The sequence below is a fragment of the Lissotriton helveticus genome, chromosome 5_1 (assembly GCF_964261635.1).
Source record: "Lissotriton helveticus chromosome 5_1, aLisHel1.1, whole genome shotgun sequence".
NCBI classification, from domain to species: Eukaryota; Metazoa; Chordata; class Amphibia; order Caudata; family Salamandridae; genus Lissotriton; species Lissotriton helveticus.
The window spans coordinates 1,635,104,051-1,635,124,318 of NC_136065.1; the positions used below are offsets into that span (position 1 = coordinate 1,635,104,051).

Consider the following 20,268-nt stretch of genomic DNA (forward strand, 5'->3'; position numbering starts at 1 on the left):
CCTGTTGCAAGCGGAATGCGTTACATAAGAAGGATTTAACTGGCATAATTGATTGGGTGCATGGTCACGCAAGAACAGGTGATTGGTCAGCATGCCGAGGAAGAAAGTTGGGAACTGATATGGAGCTCAGAGTAGGGTCATGCATAGAAGGAGATGGTGGCAAATGCAAACATTTTAGAGGGATTGCAGTCTGGGGGCGCTCCTGCCTAAGACGAGGGGTTCGTGACTATACATTTTCTGACTTTTTCTTGTAATTGGTCTATATACCCAGGGTCACAGGAATTATGCAGTTCTACAGCCGTTTTCCGCATCAGAATAGTTTCAGCACTTGATATGTAAACAATCTACTGCATTATTTGCATATTTTAGCCAAAGAAACGTGTCGCACACAGTGGCGGCTGGTGGTTTTTCAAAGTGGTTAGGCGAAAAATGTTGTACCCTAATGTAATAAGCGAGCGAGCCAAAACTGCAAAAGGAGGGTGCGAGGGGGGGGGGGACTTTTCGTGGTGTAAGCTAGTTCACAGTTGAATTGAATTGAATTGAGCTTTTATTTAGCGCAACTGTTACCCTACGGGTATCCTGGCGCTCAGACTTAGAACAATCAGCCTACACGCAACCAAAGCAACTGTAAGGGCAGTGTTAAAGGTCAGTTCTAGGGAAGAGCCAAGTTTTCAGGCTCTTTCTGAATTCCGTCAACGAGTTGGCCTGTCTAATGTTCTGTGGCAGTCCATTCCATAGTTGGGCGGCCACCACGCTAAAGGCCCTCCCCCCCATCCTGGAGCGCCTAAATCTAGTAGTCGCCAACAGGCCTGTACTAGAAGATTGTAGCTGCCTTTTTGGATTATACCACGTAAATTTCTCTCGTAACGGAATAGGACCCAAATTGTGCGCAGCTCTAAATACAATGCAGAGTGATTTAAAATGCATCCTTTCCCTGATGGGCAACCAGTGAAGTTCTCTCAGGGCCAACGCTGTTGAGGACCTACTTTGTTTATTCAACACCATCTTTGCCGCCATAGACTGGACTCTCTGCAACCCCTGAAAGATGTATTGCGGCGCTCCCAAATACAGGGAGTTGCAGTAGTCCAGCCTACTCAGCACTATATTCCTCACTACCAAGGCACGCGTATCTTTAGGGAGTAGTGGAAGGATCTGGCGTAACATACGCAACAGGTATAGACACACCCCCACAGTCTTGTTAGCCTGTGATTCCATTTGAAGGTTGCTGTCCACCCAGACTCCCAGGTTTCGCACCGTTTTAGCTGGGGTAAGAGGTTCCTCTTCAGGTGTAAGCCTGAACTCCAGGGGTAGCTGTTGGGACAGTCTGGCCGTGGGGCAGTAAATCACCTCTGTCTTCCGACCATTAAATTGTAGGGAATTGCTCCTGAGCCATCCAGCCGTCTGCCGCATACACTCCTGGAAGAGGTCCATCGACACTGCTTGTCTCCCTTCAAGGGAGAACACCAGTTGAGTGTCGTCGGCATAATTGACCAAGTCAATGCCGAAAGATTTAATTATAGAGAACAGAGGCTGAAGGTAGATGTTAAACAGGACAGGGCTGATCGCAGAGCCCTGCGGTACCCCATATTGCCCATTACCCCATTATGCTACCCTATAAGTTAAAAACGACGTAGATTGGTAATGACTCATTTTAATCTAACTGATGTATATCTTTGATAGATCACTGCAGTGCTGCTCTAAAATAAAAATGTGGATGCTCATATGCTGACAAACCACTTTTAAGCAGTACAGTTTTCATATAAGTAGAACCACAGGTCTCTTAATAATATACATTTAATGATCACAAGACTAACAAAGGCAATGCGAGCGGAAAATAAACTAAGGTCTTTACATTCTGCATCTATATGCATGATACGTAATCACTTTGTATTCATTCTAGCACTAACCCTTATTTATCAAATCATCCTGATGTGTGCTCTCTCAGACAGACAAGGAGGAAAGACTTGACAACCGTTCCAAAAATGAACCCCTTTTCACACGATATGGGAGAGAGAAATGGGTGAGAAGGGCTAATAGGTCTTGAAAAGAAGTGGAATATGAAATACTAGGGGGGGTTGAAACAAACAAACAAACAAAACAAATATAGCGATCAAGTACAGATGTAGACAGGAACTGTATAACAAGCAGAGATGGACACAGAGACTGGAAGAAAGGCGGCTGAACCTCAGAAAGATATGTACAGGGACAGACAGGACAGAGAGGCATACGGTACAGCTAACAGAAATATTCAATTGAGCTGAGTGAATGCAATTCAGAGAGTGAGAGAGACAGGAAGACACCGGGAGAGAGAGGGGTAATGCCAATGGAGAGACGTGGAGGCAGATTGAGAAGAGTGTGGAGAACCACGACACACAAACAGAGGCGGTGGCGGACAGCTCAGACGTGCGACAGGAGACAAACTTCGATTGAAAGCTGAAGACAGCTGGACTCTGGGGCTGAGAGGGAAGCATAGACAGCGCGAAGTGCGTCTGGAGGGAGTGACGCCTGTGCTGTCACAAATTTAAATACAAACACAACTTTATCACGCCAACCAGTTGGTCACTGTGAACACACGCACACGAGGTATGGCATTAACGTGCATGTATGTGGTACAGGGTTTACTGCTGGGCGTGCTTTTGTAGAGCAGAACACAGTATTTAAGCCGAAGTCGAGACTTGAACCTGGTGCTCTCACATCAAAGCTGACAGCTCTGACCGTTATGCCACGTGCTCTTTCCGGAGGCGAAAAATGCTTTTGACTAAAAACGGTACATAGCAGTATGTCCTATGATGATTCCGACATATGTTGTGTACACATTGTAGATTTGAACGGCGCTGTCTTGAAAGGAATAACTTCACTTTCCTAAAATAACTCACAAGTCATAGAACTGTGACAAGCAAGCTTAAGTTCATGCAGGTTTTTGTACAAACCAATACACTCAAGTAAGTTGTGTGCTCAAAAATCCTTAATTCATTGTGTAGCGAATCATGTGTTCGATTCCCGCTGCCTTCCTAATTTATCACATCAGAACAGGAGAGACGCGCCACTAGGCTGGCACTTTCCCAAGCTTGGAGAAGCGATCTATCAAGACAACACAACAGTGATATGTTTATCATTGAGCAGAGTGTGCAGAACACAGCGTGCTCCTGCTTGAGTCACAGATGTAATTAGGGGTGTCTGAAAACCCCAGGAGCGGCTGGTGTTTGCTCCCTCGATGGTAGCCCCTACAGGACACCTCAAACAGATCATCCCTTCCCTTCCATATTCCCTTTAACTGTGCACTTGTGAGGGAAGCTCCGAGGCGCAGGTCTGGCAGGCCCGTCGCGGAGGCAACTACACGTCCTGTTGTCTCTGACTGAACCCATACCAACTCCACTCCACTCCAAAACTCTCTCCCCTTTGGCCGTACACCTCCACCTAGTCTGTTACATAAGTTCCTAAAGACTTTAATTTAAAGGATGAAGAAAACGTACCCGCCGGTCAGCCTTAGTGCCGCATCTTCTGGGACCTTGGCGCCTTCACAGGAGCGGAAACCGTTACCCCGCCCTCCGTCCTCAGCCAATCCTGGCGCTGGAGCAGCGCTAGGATTGACACAGGGCATGGTTGCTTTCTGCCCGCCTGCCCATTAGGAGAGCGAGGTTTCGCTCTTCTAATGGGCATGCGCCAACCGAGCAGGCACAAGTGCGCATGCGTGGGCAAGGCTGAAAAATGTGCCCTCCGTCCCAATTCATGCGCACCTGTGCTGCTGCCTGCCCCTGAATATGCCTGTCAGTCAACATGACACAGGACCACCCACCCCCTTCAGACTTTAAAGGGGGTGGGTGGTCCTGCATCATGCTGACTGACAGGCATTGTCCCTCGGCGTCTTTATACTTAAGTAAACTGAGAGTTTTCTTCAGTTCAAAGATGCCGAGGGAGCTGCGGGTGCCGGCGGGGGGGCAACGCCCCAATGCCCCCAATGGACGCACCGCCACTGGCGCACATGGTGCTTCCCGGGGGCACACCCTCTGTAACGACTGGCTAGTTGTCTTTTAGTTACTGAGTGCTTAATTTCTGTTTTCAACTGGTACTAAAGAGCTAAAGCTTGTTGCCCAAACAACATTAATGCGTTTTACTATGGCAAAATAGCGAAATAATAATGTTCTGCATTGTGCCAAATAATTCGTATTTTCTTCCTGCATAATTTAGCTAGCAATGCCACATAATTCAAATAGACTAATCAATGTTCTATTTAGATGCAGTCTAATTGCAAATGTCACACTTATTCTCAGATGCTTCTCCTGCTCCGTCCATTTCTCTGATTTCCTGATACTCTGAGTATGCCACAGGTGGGGCGTTAAGTGGGCAGGGGCCTTCCGGTGCTCATCACTGGCAGTTTTAAAAAGCAGGTGCTGAGACGGGTCTCTATTGGGCTCTCTATTTTTGCCCTCACACCCATGGTGAAAAACAAATCTTAACGCTGCAGAAGCACCACTGCCTTTGATTTAACTTCAGACACTCGTTATACTTCTTTCACAGTCAGTGCTTTAAATGGGCCGGTACTATCCAGTACTGAGTACCACCACTTTTTTTATTTTGAGAGGGAGAGTACCAACACTTCTCAAGAGAAATGTAATACTTTAAATTGGAGAGTACCAGCACTACTCAGAAACAAGCATGTACTCTGTTACAATGCACCTGAACTTCTATTTCTCCATTTCAAGCACTGTTCAGTCTCATCATTTCAGAACGGAAGCATTTTCAATACTACATACCACAAAGCCATGGTAGTTGCTTACTTATCCTATGCAACTAACAGCCATTGACAAAGCCAATAGTCCTGGCTTGTTATAGGTGTAATGGTACTTGATGTATTGTCTAACTGTATGCAATAAAAGAAGCAGCAAAATACTAGCCAGGCGGCACACTTTGCTAAGCACAGATTTTTGGATTAGGTTTTTTAAGCTACGCCATTAATTACATCAAACACGCCCCTTTGAGAGACCCCCAGCATTTTCATTCCACTTAAACTCCTGGCCACAGGGTAGTCTGAGTCTCAATCTGGTTAGCAACCCACAAGATTCGGGTACTTCAAGAAGGCAGAGGGATCATCTTTGGAACTCATATCCGAGGGCAAGGCCACTCGCCAGAGATCTACTTGAAATCCAGTGGCCTCCGAATCTTACAGCTGTGCACACTGGATAAAAATATATGGACGAGATCCCTCGTCTGTTGACAGTGTTACTGCGATGAGATCTGTGACAGGGAGAGAAAGATTGCATGCAGGGTACGGGATCATACTCACGGCCTGCATCATCCTATATCATTCCTTCCAGGGCTTTCAATGGGATGAAAAAACGGCGGGGTTAATCAAAGGGGCGTCGCCGATGTAATTAAAGATGTGGCTTTAAAACATCTAAGCTAAAAATCTGTGCTTAGCATAGTTTTGTCACCCGACTGGTATTTTGCTGTTTCTGTAATTGCGTCCATATGTATGATACAACAGGTAACATTATACCTACAACAAGCCAGAATTATTGCTTTTGTCAATGGATTTAAGTTGCATAAGATAAATAAGCAACAAGGATGGCTTTGTTATTAAAATTTGCTTCAGTTTTGATATGATGAGCTTGTGAGAGAACTAAAACAAGTCTCTTTGAATATACATCTAAAAGCAGTGGTACTACTGCAAAGTTGACATTTTTTTCCACCCTGAGGGTAAGGGCAAAAATTGATAGCCTGATAGGGACCTGCCTCAGCACCTGCTTTTAATCCGACCCACTTAAAATCCTGATTCCCTCCATACACAGCCTCTTTCTAGGACATCATCTCAGTGTTAGACCAGTCACCAAAAGAAGGTTAGTTAAGTTCTATTACAAATTCAAAAATAGTTGAATATATACAAATCTCGTCAGAATCAAAGGGGAATGAATCACATGTCCTGTTTTTGCCAGAGACTTACGATCTTCTATTCTAAAAACTTTCATTCACATTAAACTCAAAGTGCAGTATATGTTGGTACTCCACTATGTCGGTTAAGTGAGTTGCATCATCATTGGGTCTTTTATCACTTGAGTGTTTAGTTCTCCAAGTGATCTGCGTTCCTCCACCTGGAGGGAGACCGATCAAGCTTCATTTTGGTCCTGAAGAAGGCCCATAGACCTGTGGGGCCTTTGATTCTGACTGTTCCTAATGGAAGCCGAAAGAATCTCTGCTTCTCCATCCCTCTTTTGATTAAACGCATATAAGGAATCTCAGATTGAGAGTACAAAAATACAAAGGACACAGAAGAAATCCAAATCTCCTGAAGAGATTTACTCAATGCAGCAACAAAAGAACAAACATGTTTGTGACCTTTAAGCATGCAAACAGAAACCAAAAGTCAAGATCCCCCTGCATCTGCATTTCATATTACAAAAGCATTTAATTCTATCTATTTCTACTCACATTCTAGAAGTGACATCCCTAATTTAGCATTTAAGCAAAGGGTTAAAAAAAGAAAGGTGTCAGTGGTAAGAGTCTTCCTAAGAAGTCACTCTACAATCGGATGGGTCAGCAGCATAAAGCAACGAGCAAGCTAGTACTCAAATGCTTTCTGTTGGAAAGACAAGATGGAAAATGAGCATCTGTCCCTCTCTTCAACGCATCATGTATTCAAAATTGTATTCATCAAGTGTTCCACAATGCTTTCTCACACATACTCTACAGTAGGCTCAGCCACAACATTTTCCATGATATTGATTCTTTTCACGGCCTTCTGCCTGTATGCCCCTCTGCAACATTTCGTCCTTGACCTCTTCTCCTCCTGTGTGAACACACCTCCCTTCACCTTCTATTCGCCAGGCCAAGCTAACTGTAACTACATCATTGGCCTAATAAACACGCACAGTACATTTAGCGTATCAATTTGTCACATCACTAATTTGCCCTATATAAGTGTATTGAACTGTTTATACATTTCAGTACTATTCTATGAATCAATTGTTAAACTTCACATTGAATCGTGTCAATGTCACAAGAACATATTAGTTGGTTCATATTGCCTCTAACATCTAACTTTACCAATAACACTGAACAATAGGATAGTGCATACTACTGGTGATTACATTGCACTCCTAACAGGTACCCCATGTAGGATATGAATTTCTGCTCTATCACTCTCATAGCCCACCAAGTACAGCCTAATGCTTGTCTTGCCAAGTTTGGATCCAAAACTATTCCATATCTTATTGATCTTCAATCGCCATATTCTCATCCCCTTTGATCTGCAGCCTCCGGGTTAATTTCAATGTTGAAGTGTAACCTTTATCCCTGCCTGTCAGAACATTTTCTATGGCAGATGGCAAAAATTAGAATTGGGGCCCCTGTCTTGGTTTTGGGACAAGAAGCTTGGAGCACAATTTGTGGAAAATTGTGCGTTTTCAAGCATAATAGCTCAGCTCTGTGTCCGAGCAATGCAATGTATTTGTTGTGTGAGAGAACTTTGCAAGCATGTTAACTCACATAATCTATAAAGAAACGCACCAGCAAATAATCCCTGTTAGATGCAAGCACACACACATTAGGAGCTCTGAGGACAGCAGCAGTACAAGCTTCACAGACAATCTCTTTCTCAGTAAAACACACAGTATCTCGCTTTCTCGTTGTGCCCCTCCACCACACACATATACATTGGTAGTAAGGGCCTTGGGTACATCTGGAACTGCCTATACATTCATAGGAGACAGGTAATCCCTTCCTCTGAGCCTTTGCCCAGTGGTTGCATAGCTTTTGGCCCATGAACCAGCTATGTTTTACACTGTTCCCTCTCTCCTTCAGTTCTGTTTTAGTTCCACTTCGTGATGGGAAACCCAAATGCCAAAACATTCTTCTAGACAGTTGGGGTAGTGACACATAAGCCCTTGCTAAAACCCTGAATGCACTGCTGGGATCTGTTGCCCCTACATGCTGCTAAAGCACTCTACAGATGAACATATGGTGCAATGTGGCTTCACGGCCCATAGAAAGTTTCCTGCCTTTTATGACAGATAGCCAACCATTCTGTTGGAAATGGGGGTTGTCTAGGTGGGAGTGGTATGCACCCTGTCCGTGCGGTGCCACAGAGGTGAGGCATCGATGGGCCCAGGCGATGTTGGTTCCTTACTGCCACACAGGAGGAGAGCCGTTGAGTACTAGTTACCACAAGGGAGGCAGTACTCCTCCTTACAACTCTTCAGTTCTTCTCTTCATCCAGAAGTGTTCTAAAAGTTTGAGGTTTTAGGTCTTATAGCCCTTTGGCATTTAAAGTTGGCAAACTTCAGAGAAAGTCTTTGTTGTTCTCAAGTTTTTGTTTTGCCCAGAAGTCAAAAAATAATTCCCTTTGGGCGAATTAACACTAATACATAGGTACTCACAGACATACAGTGGTCTGACCAATAACCAACATGTAACAAGGAAGCAATGAAAATTGGCGAAAATTTAAATATATGTGAAAACACTCTAGAAGAATAAAATATTTAAAACAATTTATTAAGCATACATTACATAAATTAAAAACTGAAAATTGGGAAACACATACAGGACGGAATAATAATCAATGAAATCAACATTCCAATAAAAAGGAGCTACAGGGAAAAGGAATGAACTCAAACACTAAACAGTTATATTGAATCTTCCTTAATTTATCAACCCGGATTAACTCCTTGCATCAACGCGTTTCGGCGGTATATTCAGTTAGAACCCGCCTTCATCAGGACAGTGCGTATAAATGTTTCCCAATACTTCTCTAGCAAGCAAGGGGTCTGGCCGTGTATCATAAAGGGTATGCTGCCTCCTTATAGTTAAGTGGAGATATTCGTCCAGCGAATTATCTTCTTTGAATACACAGAATTCTGATAAAAAATACTTGCGAAGGTCTTTATTAAAGTTTCAGCGCAGATGACAGGTCCAGCATTATGGCTGGTAAAAAATCATAAGAACACAGTGTCCCATACCGCGGTAAATCTATCGTCAACTTCAATAATCAATTCAACATGAAGCGTTTTTCAACACGGTAGGGGTTCAGGGTTCCGATAAAATACCCTCGACCAAACACGAGACAGTTTACTTCGTGTAAGTCCTCTTTTATGAAGGTCTCGAGCGTCCCGCGTGAATGTCTGCTCGTGTAGCCGGCTTCTGAGGCAGTACTCCAGCTTACAACTCTTCAGCTCTTCTCTTCATCCAGAAGTGTTCTAAAAGTTTGAGGTTTTAGGTCTTATAGCCCTTTGGCATTTAAAGTTGGCAAACTTCAGAGAAAGTCTTTGTTGTTCTCAATTTTTGTTTTGCCCAGACCTGGCTCCAGAAACACTCCAGGGGAGTGGAGATAGCATTGTGAGAGGATAGGCAAAGCCCTATTTCGGTGTTAGTGACAACTCCTCCCACCTCTCTAGCCCAGAAAGACACATCAGCCTGGTGATGGCTCATCAGGATATGCAGGACACACCTCAGCTCCTTTGCATGACTGTCTAGAGGGAATGCACAAACAGCTTCTGTCAGTCTAAACCAGATGTTGATTACACAGGCAGAGAAATAGGATGGTTAAACAAGAAAATGCCTACTTTCTAAAGTGGCATTCTCAAACTCACAATTTAACAAGCATTTGCAATGCAATATGTCTCGCATTATAAAAGTTTGAGCTGTTGGCATTGCTAATAATAATGCAACACTAGTAGCTCAAAGATTCAGTAATGTGAGACCTATTGCATTACAATTGTTTTTTTTTGCTTGTTTTTTAAATAGCACGAACTACACACACAACCACACCCACAACCACGCCAAGCATTGGCATAGACAATAATTCTGGCTTTTGGGACCTTCTAATTATTTATTTATGCAGCATAATATCCTTTGTGCAACCACATCAACTGTTGCGTGGCTAAACACTTATAAGGTCCCAAAGGCGAGACCTATTGGCAATCCCAATGCTTTTGTTTTTATTTTTAAGATGTCTATCAAAGCAATAAAAGATGAACGGATTGAAATGTATTTTGTGTTTGGATTATACAATGAAGATCAACTAAGGCGTCATGATTGAAGTTGTACGTACTTCGCCCACTGAGGCGATATTTAGACTGTTTTTGCCGCCTCGCAGTCACAGGTTCAAATCCCGGTCAGTTGACTCAGCTTTTCATCCTACTATGGTCAATAAATGAGTACCACTGAGTTGGTTAACCATAAATATCTATTATACTGCACCAAGATACCCTTGGGTGAATTTGCGCTTTACATATACACATGTTTTGTTAAGTTTTCTGTGCTGCTGTATCTAGCAGGATGGGGGATGGCGGGGATAACCAGGCGTTGCTACAGTAAGCGAGAATAAAGAGAGGCATAGCATCACGCACCAGGGATAGCATGACAGTGTACCAAACAGCAAACGCGTTACAGTGGACACATTGATAAGCCTGGCGAGGCATTACAATGCATTTACAATGTACATAGAAAAAACAACATAACTGAACACAGGCGTCTACCCTGCCTGCAGATTCGTGACAGTGTACCAAACAGCAAACGTGTTACAATGGACACATTGATAAGCATGGCGAGGCCAGGCTTGGATTTACAATGTACGTAGAAAAAACAACATGACTGAACATAGGCGTCTACCCTTCCTGCAGATTCCCAAATAGAAAGGCAGGTCGTACCAGGGAGCAAAAGAGAAAAACGCGAGGGCAGGCCGTTTTGCCGCGCTCTGGTTGCAGGCGCTGTTTCTTCAGAGCGCGGCCCGCCGAGCCGCACAGATGAGCTCCACAGGGCCTCGCCGGTTGCCCTTTCCGAGTACATGTGCTGCTAGCCCAAGTACAATGAAAACGCTGGGCTCTTTCATACTAAGGTCTTACCAAAGGCTCGACGGCTCCAGCCATAGCCACAGATTTCTATGCAGCAAAAGAGGCAACAGGCGCTGCGGGAAGGTGGAGAGCAGAAGGAGACGAGAATGAACAAAGCCGAGCTGGACAGAATGGCTCTTTCTGTAAAATGGATTTGACAATATTATTTTCAAGAAGAAAAAATAAAAACAGAGGGACCCTGTCACTGTTTACCTCGTGTATATGTAACCTCCAGCCACAATCACAAAGAGAAAGTGATCGTGATCGCTGTGAAAGCGAAAGTGATAGTGATGACACAAAACACGCAAGGGATGCACGCGCAGCAGCACAATATATTTTTAAAGAAGAAAAAATAAAAACAGAGGTACCCTGCCACTGTTTACCTCGTGTATACATACCCTCCAGCCACAATCACAAAGAGAAAGTCATCGCGATCATGTCGCTGTGAAAGCGAAAGTGATCGCGATGACGCGAAGCACGCTAGGGATGCGCGTGCAGCAGCACGCAGGTTTGTGCGCGTTCTAGCAAGCTGGTGGCCTTTGGGAGCACTTCCCAAAGCCGCCACTAAATGTCTATCTGAACAGCGCATGCGCGCTGACTCAGCGAGACCTAAAAACCACCTTCACTAAAAGATGTATTTTTAAATTCTGAGCTCAGGCAGCCCAAGTTACAAATCACTATCACTTCTCAATTGAGGATTACACTTGTAAAATGTTACAAGGTAGCTCCAATGATAACCTATGAGAGAGGCAGATCTTGCAATAGTGATAAACGAAATTGGCAGTATTTCACTATTAGGACATGTAGAACACAATAGCCTATGTCTTACTTTTACATAAACTACACCCTGTAAATGGGGGTACCTTCAGCCTATCCTAGGGGTGCCTTACATGTATAAAAGGGAAGGTTAGGGCCTGCCAATTAGATGCACTTTCCAGGTCGACATGGCAGTTTAAAACAGCACTCACTGACACTGCAGTGGCAGGCATGAGACAAGTTCTCAGGGCTACTCATGTGGGTGGCACAATGAGTGCTACAAGCTTACTAGTAGCATTTGATTCACCGGCCCTTGACACACACAGTGCACTTTACTAGGGACTTACTAGTAAATCAAATATGCTTCTCATGGATAACCAAGCAGAATCACAATTTATACTGGGAGCACTTACACTTTTGATCTGATCAGCAAGGGTAAAGTGCCCAGAATAACTAACCAGCAAAAAGAAAGTGCAGCACTTAGTCAAAAATACAGGAGGCAGAGGCAAAACTATTGGGAAACCATGGCAAAGATGCCTGGTCTAACACATGTCCCTTCCAGCTGAAAGTAGGGAGAACTACCCAACCGATTGGGAGTTCTCATCCCTAAGGCGGAAGAATCTGGACAGACCTGTTTGAACCCGGAAGTGTGTCCCAAACAAGTAGAGTCTTAGCTTCTTCAGTACCCAGATAACAGAAAAAAGCTTCTCTATCAATTGTGCTCCATCTCTGATTGCTGGTAAGTACTGCTAATGAATGCTACAGTCTTTGTTTAGCTGTGCTAGAACGGGCCCCACACCATGCTCTGAAGCATCTGTCTGCACAAATTCCTTGGAGAAGTTGAGCTCCTTTTGCACGGACTTCGTGCACATGACAGCCTGCAGGGGATCAATGGAGCGGTCTGGCAAGTCTCAGTCCAGATCTCGTTCCTGGGCTGCTTCCTACAAGTCAGTACAGTAAAGGGAGCTACAATGGTGCCACACTCCTTGACAAATCTCCTTTAATAATCGTTAAGACCTAAAAAGGCTCTCACCTCAGTCTGGGCCTTGGGGGCTCCCAAACTAGAAATGTGTCAATCTTAGGTTGTAGTGGCACCACCTGGCTGCTTCCTACCTGGTGTCCTTAGTATACCACAGATCCCGGCCCTATTTGGCACTTACTGGCCTTTATAGTGCGGCCTGCCTTCTGCAGAGCTTTCAACACTTCCCAGAGGTGCTGCCAGTGATCTTCCCAGCTGAAGTCCACTGCAGTGTCATCCAGGTTGGCAGCACTGAAATCTTCCAGTCAGGTCAAAACCTGATTAGCAACCATTAAAAGGCGGCTGGGGCATTTTTCAACCCAAAGGGAATTACCCAGAACTGGAAATGCCCCTCTGGAGAGTATTTTGTAAATTGAACTTTGTAGTAGTCTCGCTGGTGTAAAATACCTATAAATGAATTGTAGAAATATTAAAAAAAATATCAGCAGTTAGGAGAGTGCACATTTGGGGCCTCATTACGATGTCGGTCAGAAAGCAAACCAATCGACTCCTTGTCGGAATCGGTGCCGACCAACTCGTGTTCGGCAAGTCCGACCAACCGATTACGATGTTTCTGAACACCGTTCGGAAAGTCTCCCATTGACTTCAATAGGAGCCAGTGGTCCCACCGACAACACAGGCTCCCATTGGAAAAAGGGGTGGCTGCAGAAAACCCTGCACCTCCATGGTGCCTGCCACACTGTGCATGGTTCGAAAGATGGATCCCATCGGTACCCCCTTGGCCCCCAACTCGAGGTCTCAGGATGAAGGGGGGCCTGCTAGAGGCCCCCACATTCAGTTTCTGACAGCCTTTTTCTGTCAAACAGACCGATTCGGAAAGGCTGTCCGAATCCAACATCGTAATATGTCGGTCAGAAACGTGGTCAGTAGTGCTGTACGATTCGGCTACGACCGACCCGGAGTCCCAGAATGACGGTTGGAACCGATTCGGACTGACCAAACGGTTTGCTTTCCGACCGAGTACATCATAATCGGTCAGTTGGAAATGATTCCGATCGAGTCAGAAACATAGGTTCCGACACGATTTTGGTGAATCTGACTGCCTTTCCCACTGACATCATAATGAGGCCTTTAGTGTTTTTTTTAGCAAAGTGTGATGAAACCAAAGATTTTATCTGAATCAAAACAAATCAAGAACTTTTTCTTGGTGATGCAAAACGACAAATATTCGCTGAAACCCCTTATCCATACATTATGGTTTGTGCTCTCTATAGTTTTAGGTTAGTGTCCATTTCAACAGAAAACATGCTGTTTATAAATGACACTGCACTACCACACCATGCATGAGTAACATATTTGCAACAGACTGCTCCAAAGTGCACCACCAGTGACATACTACACCCTTACTTCTCTGTTGTCAAATGGGCGTGGATAATTTGCTGCACCTGTGTTTTGTGTGCCACTTTGGTTTTTCACAGTCACTATGAGTTCAGTGATGTAATGTAACACTGATTGCAGAACCCCCACTCTGAAAATTGTTCTAGCACCACTATTTGTGCTAGCATATTTTTCTACCTATTATTTACAGCTCAGTATAAAAGAGCCTAGTGGTTGTTTTTTGAAGCTATGATAGCATTTAATTTCATGAATCCATCTTCTATGTCTCTGTAAATTCAGAATCTTGTCTGTGATGCATATCTGTCTGCCTTCTTGATGGGCACCATTCTCTTTTTCAGATACTCCCCCAGCTCCGTCCATAGCTCTGACCCCTCACTACACTGTTTACATCAGAGGGGAACCTGTGACGGTGACATGTATTGCTTCAGCGGAGCACACACCTCTACAATTCCAGTTCATAAAGAAGCCAGGGGGGCAGCGGATGGAAGTCTCATCCACAGGCAGAGCCTCTTATAAGATATTTACTTCTGATCCAGAGGCGGAGGGATCTTACAGCTGTTTGTACTCAAAAGAAACACTCCGGCGAGCTATCCAGTCCGGGGAGAGTGGCACGGTGTCAATATCAGTGACAGGTGAGCGAAATGCTGCGTCTACTGCAAACCTTGTGGAGTGGAGTGGGTCTTAACCTATGGTCCATGGAACTCTGGGGGCAAATGATGCATTTTCAGGGGATCCACTGACCCATATTACTTCCAGCCATTATTTTCTGTCAATTTTCATAATCAATTTTTAGCTAAATAACTCTAAAAAGATGGCGCCTCCATCCAGGATAACAGTTTCATTGAATAAGTATATTACTTTGTTAAGATAGGTTAAAAAAAACAATCATAAGCATTTTTTAAATGGTTTTTAGTAAAAAGCTGATTGCTAGTAGGCCTGGGTGAAGTTCACAGAGTTCCCGCTAGGCAGACCTCCAGTAAGTGACCAAAAAACTCAGCTGTGCTCCCTGGAGTTCCACAAAAGGCAGAGAGCGTTACTTTGTGCAGCGAGTGCAGATTTTTAATACTGGGTGTTTGCCCTACATTGTAAAATCAGGGTGAACAGCACCACGCACAGAGCAAGAGGGCAATGCTATTTTCTGCCTCTTGAGATGTTCTACTCAAGAAGCAGCTTCCTCAACGTGAGCGGAAAGTTTCTGAATGCGAGCGGTAGTGACAAGCTGCAACCGCTCGCGTTGAGAAATCTCGTTGGGAGGTGTTATGGAGGAAGAATTTCTCGCTCACCAACTTTGGCGAGCAGGGTGAGAGGAAAGATGTTGTGCTGCCCGCTACATGGAGTGTTTCAGAACTCCACCTTCTACGCGGCGCACAAAGTGGAAAAAACTCTGCAATCTCTGCGAGCAGAGTGGAATATCACGCACAGGCCTAATTACTAGCTCAGGACAGAAAATGTGCATAGAAAGAGTGTCCTTTCTGCAAGGTTTCAAGTAATTTTTCACAGTTTGCGGGACCCTATATTCTTGCTGGCTGTAGAACTCTGTGCACTTTACCTCTGCTAACCTGTGATAAAGCCTCTTTCCTCCACTTTTAACATGGTGTAATTGGAATATGCCTGATAGTCATAATTAACTTATCTATAAGTTCTTAGTATCTGGTACAAAGTGTACCCAGGGCCTGTGAGTTAAATTTCACTATTGAACTGCAGCACACATTGCGCCACCTACTTCAATGACAGGGCACACAAGACTGCAAAAGTATAATTTGTAGCCTGGCTAAGCAGTTTTAAATGGCAAATTCTGCCTGGCAAAATGACCACTTTTGAAGGTCAGACCCTTCCTTATAAATATTATTAACTCACCCTTAATTAGGCCATACTGCCCATAAGAGAGGACACATGGTATTTAAAAGTAGAACATGTACAAGTTTAGTGTTAAACATGTCCTTACAGTAAGAAAAACCCAACAGCTATTTTCACTGTAGCGAAATTGACTGTTTCATAGGAAAGCATTGGGGTGCAATATTAGATTTAATAGTATTATTTCTGGCTAGGAAACAGCAACAAAATTCATTCTTAGACGTTTTGAAATATTTATCAAAAAGCCCAATTCACTGATGAAGTTGAATGTTTGGTAAAAAGTTTGGAAAAGGGACCCTTGGGAGTTACCTTTTTCCTGATGAAATCCTCTTGAGGCCCACTTGCATGAGCACCAACTGCCACCACGAAGCTGAAACGCCCCTTGATGAGATGTGAACTTACTCCCAAAGCAAAGACAAGGCCTTTGGATGTGGAGAAGTGAGGCTGTTCCCTTGACAGGATAGCCAGTAGGCTGTGCACAGGCACTTGATAAACGTTAAAGAGGACTGATTTACCAATTACCATGGATCGATGTATTGTGCACCCTGTATAAGTTGAGCCAATTTGTACCCTATTTAGCAGGGGCTCTGACTGCTGACATTGTGCACCACTTGCCTGCCCTGAAAATTAGCCGCAATGTCACAGTGTAAATTTGAGGCTGGTCCCCCCTCACAGAAAAGCTGCTGCGACAGCCCGGACTTTCCCACAGTCCCTGCGCTCCACCAGTGCTGCCCCACAAAGCCTTCAGCACCGTGACCAATGGGCCAGCTCCCTGTGGGACAGTCACTAACAACAGACCGGGCCGGCCACACTGTGGCTGACAGACACCTACCAGCCAGCGGCTAATTCCACGTCGGGGGTCACACCCACGGCAAGTGAGAGGGCCCATAAGACCACATGGGGAGGCCACTGTTTCCCACCAATGTGGCCTAGAGAGGAAGAGATGGACAGAGAGATACATAGAAGGGTGGGAGCAAAGATGCAAGAGATGGATGGATGTTTTGAGGAATGGATGGATGGATGGGTGGGTGGGTGGCTTGATGGATAGATGGATTAGGTAGGTAGTCATGCAGGTAGATAGACAGACAGATGAAGCGACTCCGGCACCACCAATAAAATGTAACTTTAAATGTGGATAGACACTAGACAGACAGCCTGACTGACTCCGGTAACACCCATAACATTTACATTTAAATGTGGATAGACAGACAGATGGACAGACAGAAAGACAGGCTGACTGACTCCGTAGAATCCATAGCATGGAAATGACTTTATATGGCTATAACAGAGTATATCAAAGAAAGAACATGTGAAATCAATATTAAGGTAGAAACAAAAAAAGAGGGAGTAAACAAAGTTAAACAGAGTAAAATCAGGTCTCAACAAATCAATGCATAGAAGCGTTACTGGAGAGACAACACAGATCACATGAACAGACCAGCCTCTTACACAGAGAGGGAGGCACGCAGGATTTTTTATGGAGTTAACTGGGAAATGATGCGCTCCTAACCAATCGGACCCCTGTGTTTAAAAACAGACTAACTGGTGTTTACCTTCCTGAGCACATCTTCAAAGCCGTGAGTGTAACTCAAGCAAGACACATCATGACATTTAATTAAGGTCATCAAACATATGCCCTTAAAACTACAACTAGAGTAGTCCTCCTTGTGGCCTGCTTGGCGTGAACGTGCGCGCCTTGAGCACTTGCACCACCCCGAGGGATTTAAAGCGCTATGTTTTGGTAACGCGATAAGAAATGGTGTTATTGGCATTTCGCTCCATTTTATCCCTTTTTGTTCTCACTTCTCAGGCCCCATTCAAAATGCGGATGATGGACTCTGCTTCCTTTGCCCTCACAAAACAACTTCAACTGTATGTGCCGTGCGTACCGCTCGCCTGGTGATCAGACCCATGGATGGGCGCAGACAGCCTTGCCTTTGGCACCCCTTCAGTAGCTCAACATTTAAAACAGGAAGAAATTGGTGCAGGATAAGAGGCTATCTTCCACCTGGCTTCCATTTGCCACTCACTCCAAATTCCCTCACCATTTTAAATTCCGAAAATCAAGCCATATTCACTTTCACTTTCCCTTTTCCAGTTAGGCAACATTCCAACAACAACTCAACTCAAACCTACATTTCTCATCATAAAATGAAGTGCTTTGGCTCTTGGTTATGCACGGATATAGATTAAGAGGCTGATTTACTACTTCTGGTGCAACTTTGCTAATCAGCAGGGATGCGCCAGAAGAGTTGCGATGCATCTGCCCACCCGTGCGCCATCACTGATGCGCCGTATTTACAATGCGGCACACCGTGACGCACGGATGGGCAAATGCGTGTCGCATCCCCCACGGAAAGGCGGCATAATGCTGGAGTTGCGACACAAGCGCGACACAGCTCCAGCAAGGCTCAGGGGTGCCCTATCCCTAACATGCTGCGTCAATCCTTACGCCTGCTTCAAGCAGGAGCAGGGTTTTGATGCAGCATGGCCTTAAAAGTGACTGAGTGAAATCTTGTAGATTTCACTCAGCCACTTTTAGGAGGCGTTCCTGCACCAGAACACCCCTGCGCAGTAGCACCTACATGTGGCGCAGGGCTTTACAACGTGACGCATCTGGGAGATCAAAGCCAGCATGGTGCTGGCTTTGCGCTGCCGCTGCATCACAAGTGACACAATGGCGGTGTAAAAGAGGCGCAAGGGGCTTGTACATCTGCCCCATAGAGCTCAGGCAGGGCTGGACTTGAAGATGTTTAAACCAGCTCCAAACTACAGGGGGTCACAACTGTAATTGGGATATGCGGCTATGTGCAGGTCATGGGAGCCCATACTGCTTTGAAAGCATACATCTAGCCTGTAGTCTAGTTTGTAAATTACAGAGTTGTACTGTGTTCAGCTGAGCCCGGGCTCAGAATGTTAACATACAGGCCGAGTGTACTTATGAACCCAGTCAGTTCTCTCTAATCCAAGGGTGTGAGTGGTCGCCTATACTGTGCCTTTAATCCGCGCACTGAGCCTGAGGAAGCACAAACCACACTGGATGCTCTGACTGCCAGCCTTAAATTACTTCATTAGTCCCTATGTAGTGCAGAGCGGTGATAAAAAAATCTGATTATGATTTTTTTTCAGCTAAGTAGCGCACAAGGCCTACATAGTTGATTGGGGAAGTAGAGAAGAAGTGGCAGCTAGGGACTGTTTGGTTGTAGGGATGTGACCAGAGGGGGAATCTAGCATATATGTATTACCATGGCAGCTTTAGTTGGTGATTCTACATTTAGACATGCAAATAGGGTGAATGTGAACACGTGGAGTGAAACACATTCCTGACTCAGCAGGAAAGCATTTCGAAATGACATTAATAGAGTCCAAGCTAGTTGCCAGTTTTCAATTAGTAGCAAGTACAGTATGGAAATCCAAGCCCAAGCCCACTCTTATTCCATTAGAATGTGCAAATACGATGCAGCGGTCTGCTCCGAGTCCGACCTCATAGCCTAGAGCCAGGAGGCCAGCCCAGCCAGTGCAGCCACCACTTCCCCGAACAGCGGCTGGTAGCTTCCTATTGGCAGCCTCGAACTCAGAGCGTAGCATGCATCTGTGGATGTGCCTGGAGTCCACAAGAGATCAAAAGAGGCATTCTTCTGTGAAAAAGATGAGGATTTTGGACTGAAATGCCTTACTAAAACCCCACAGTAAGGCTGTGTAAGATGCAGGGCCCTCTGAAACATGTACACCTTTTACCATAGACTTCAAATTGGAGTTTAATTCAAAGGAAGGCAAAATGTCGTTTATTTGGGAGCAAAAAATGCTAAATTGTGAATAATGCACAAGCCGTTGCTTGTGGTTAAATCCGCCAATGGTCTGTTTTGTCCAGTAAGGGGGTGGCAGTGGGGGCAGCGGGGTGTTAGTAGTCAAGTGGCCCGTCTAGTGCTGTCTTGAAGACACAGTCCTGGTACAAAAGGGGGTGGTGATGGACGGAGCATCTGAACCAATCACACCCAGTCAACAGATCTGGGTTTAATCCATCACCGTTCTTTAGCCCACTCTGCCACCCCAGTTCAGACATGGCCATATGCAAATCAGTCTGACCCTGTGCCTCATGGGAACAGTCCAGCCCGAACTGCCAATCCATGCCTTCCCTGGACCGGAAACAAGCTTCCGAGGACTGGTTTCTGGCATTTCAGACCTCTTCAGCCCGGCTTGCTTGAATCCAGAGGCAAAGTGAGCAAGGGACTTACGTCTCAGCATAATTAAACCCAGATCTGTTGACTGGGTGTGAGTGTTTGATTGGTTCAGATGCTGCGTCCATCACCACCCCATTTGTACCAGTTTGTTCGCTATAAATTGGCAGGGTATGCTCAGACGTGAGTCCCTTGCTCACTTTGCCACTGGATTCAAGCAAGCCGGGCTGAAGACGGCTGGAATGCCAGAAACCGGTCCTCGGAAGCTTGTTTCCGGTCC

The 20,268-nt window shown here is 45.0% G+C and overlaps 1 protein-coding gene across 3 annotated transcripts in view; it reads left to right on the forward strand.

Moving 5' to 3' along the window:
* LOC144753746 (immunoglobulin superfamily member 1-like) overlaps positions 1–20,268 on the forward strand; it is a 752,980-nt gene that overhangs the window by 428,439 nt on the left and 304,273 nt on the right. For all 3 annotated transcript variants that reach the window (XM_078641329.1, XM_078641330.1, XM_078641327.1), the window contains one exon: positions 14,295–14,588. In XM_078641329.1, the coding sequence (XP_078497455.1) occupies positions 14,295–14,588 (294 nt within the window). The remainder of the gene's footprint in view (positions 1–14,294; positions 14,589–20,268) is intronic.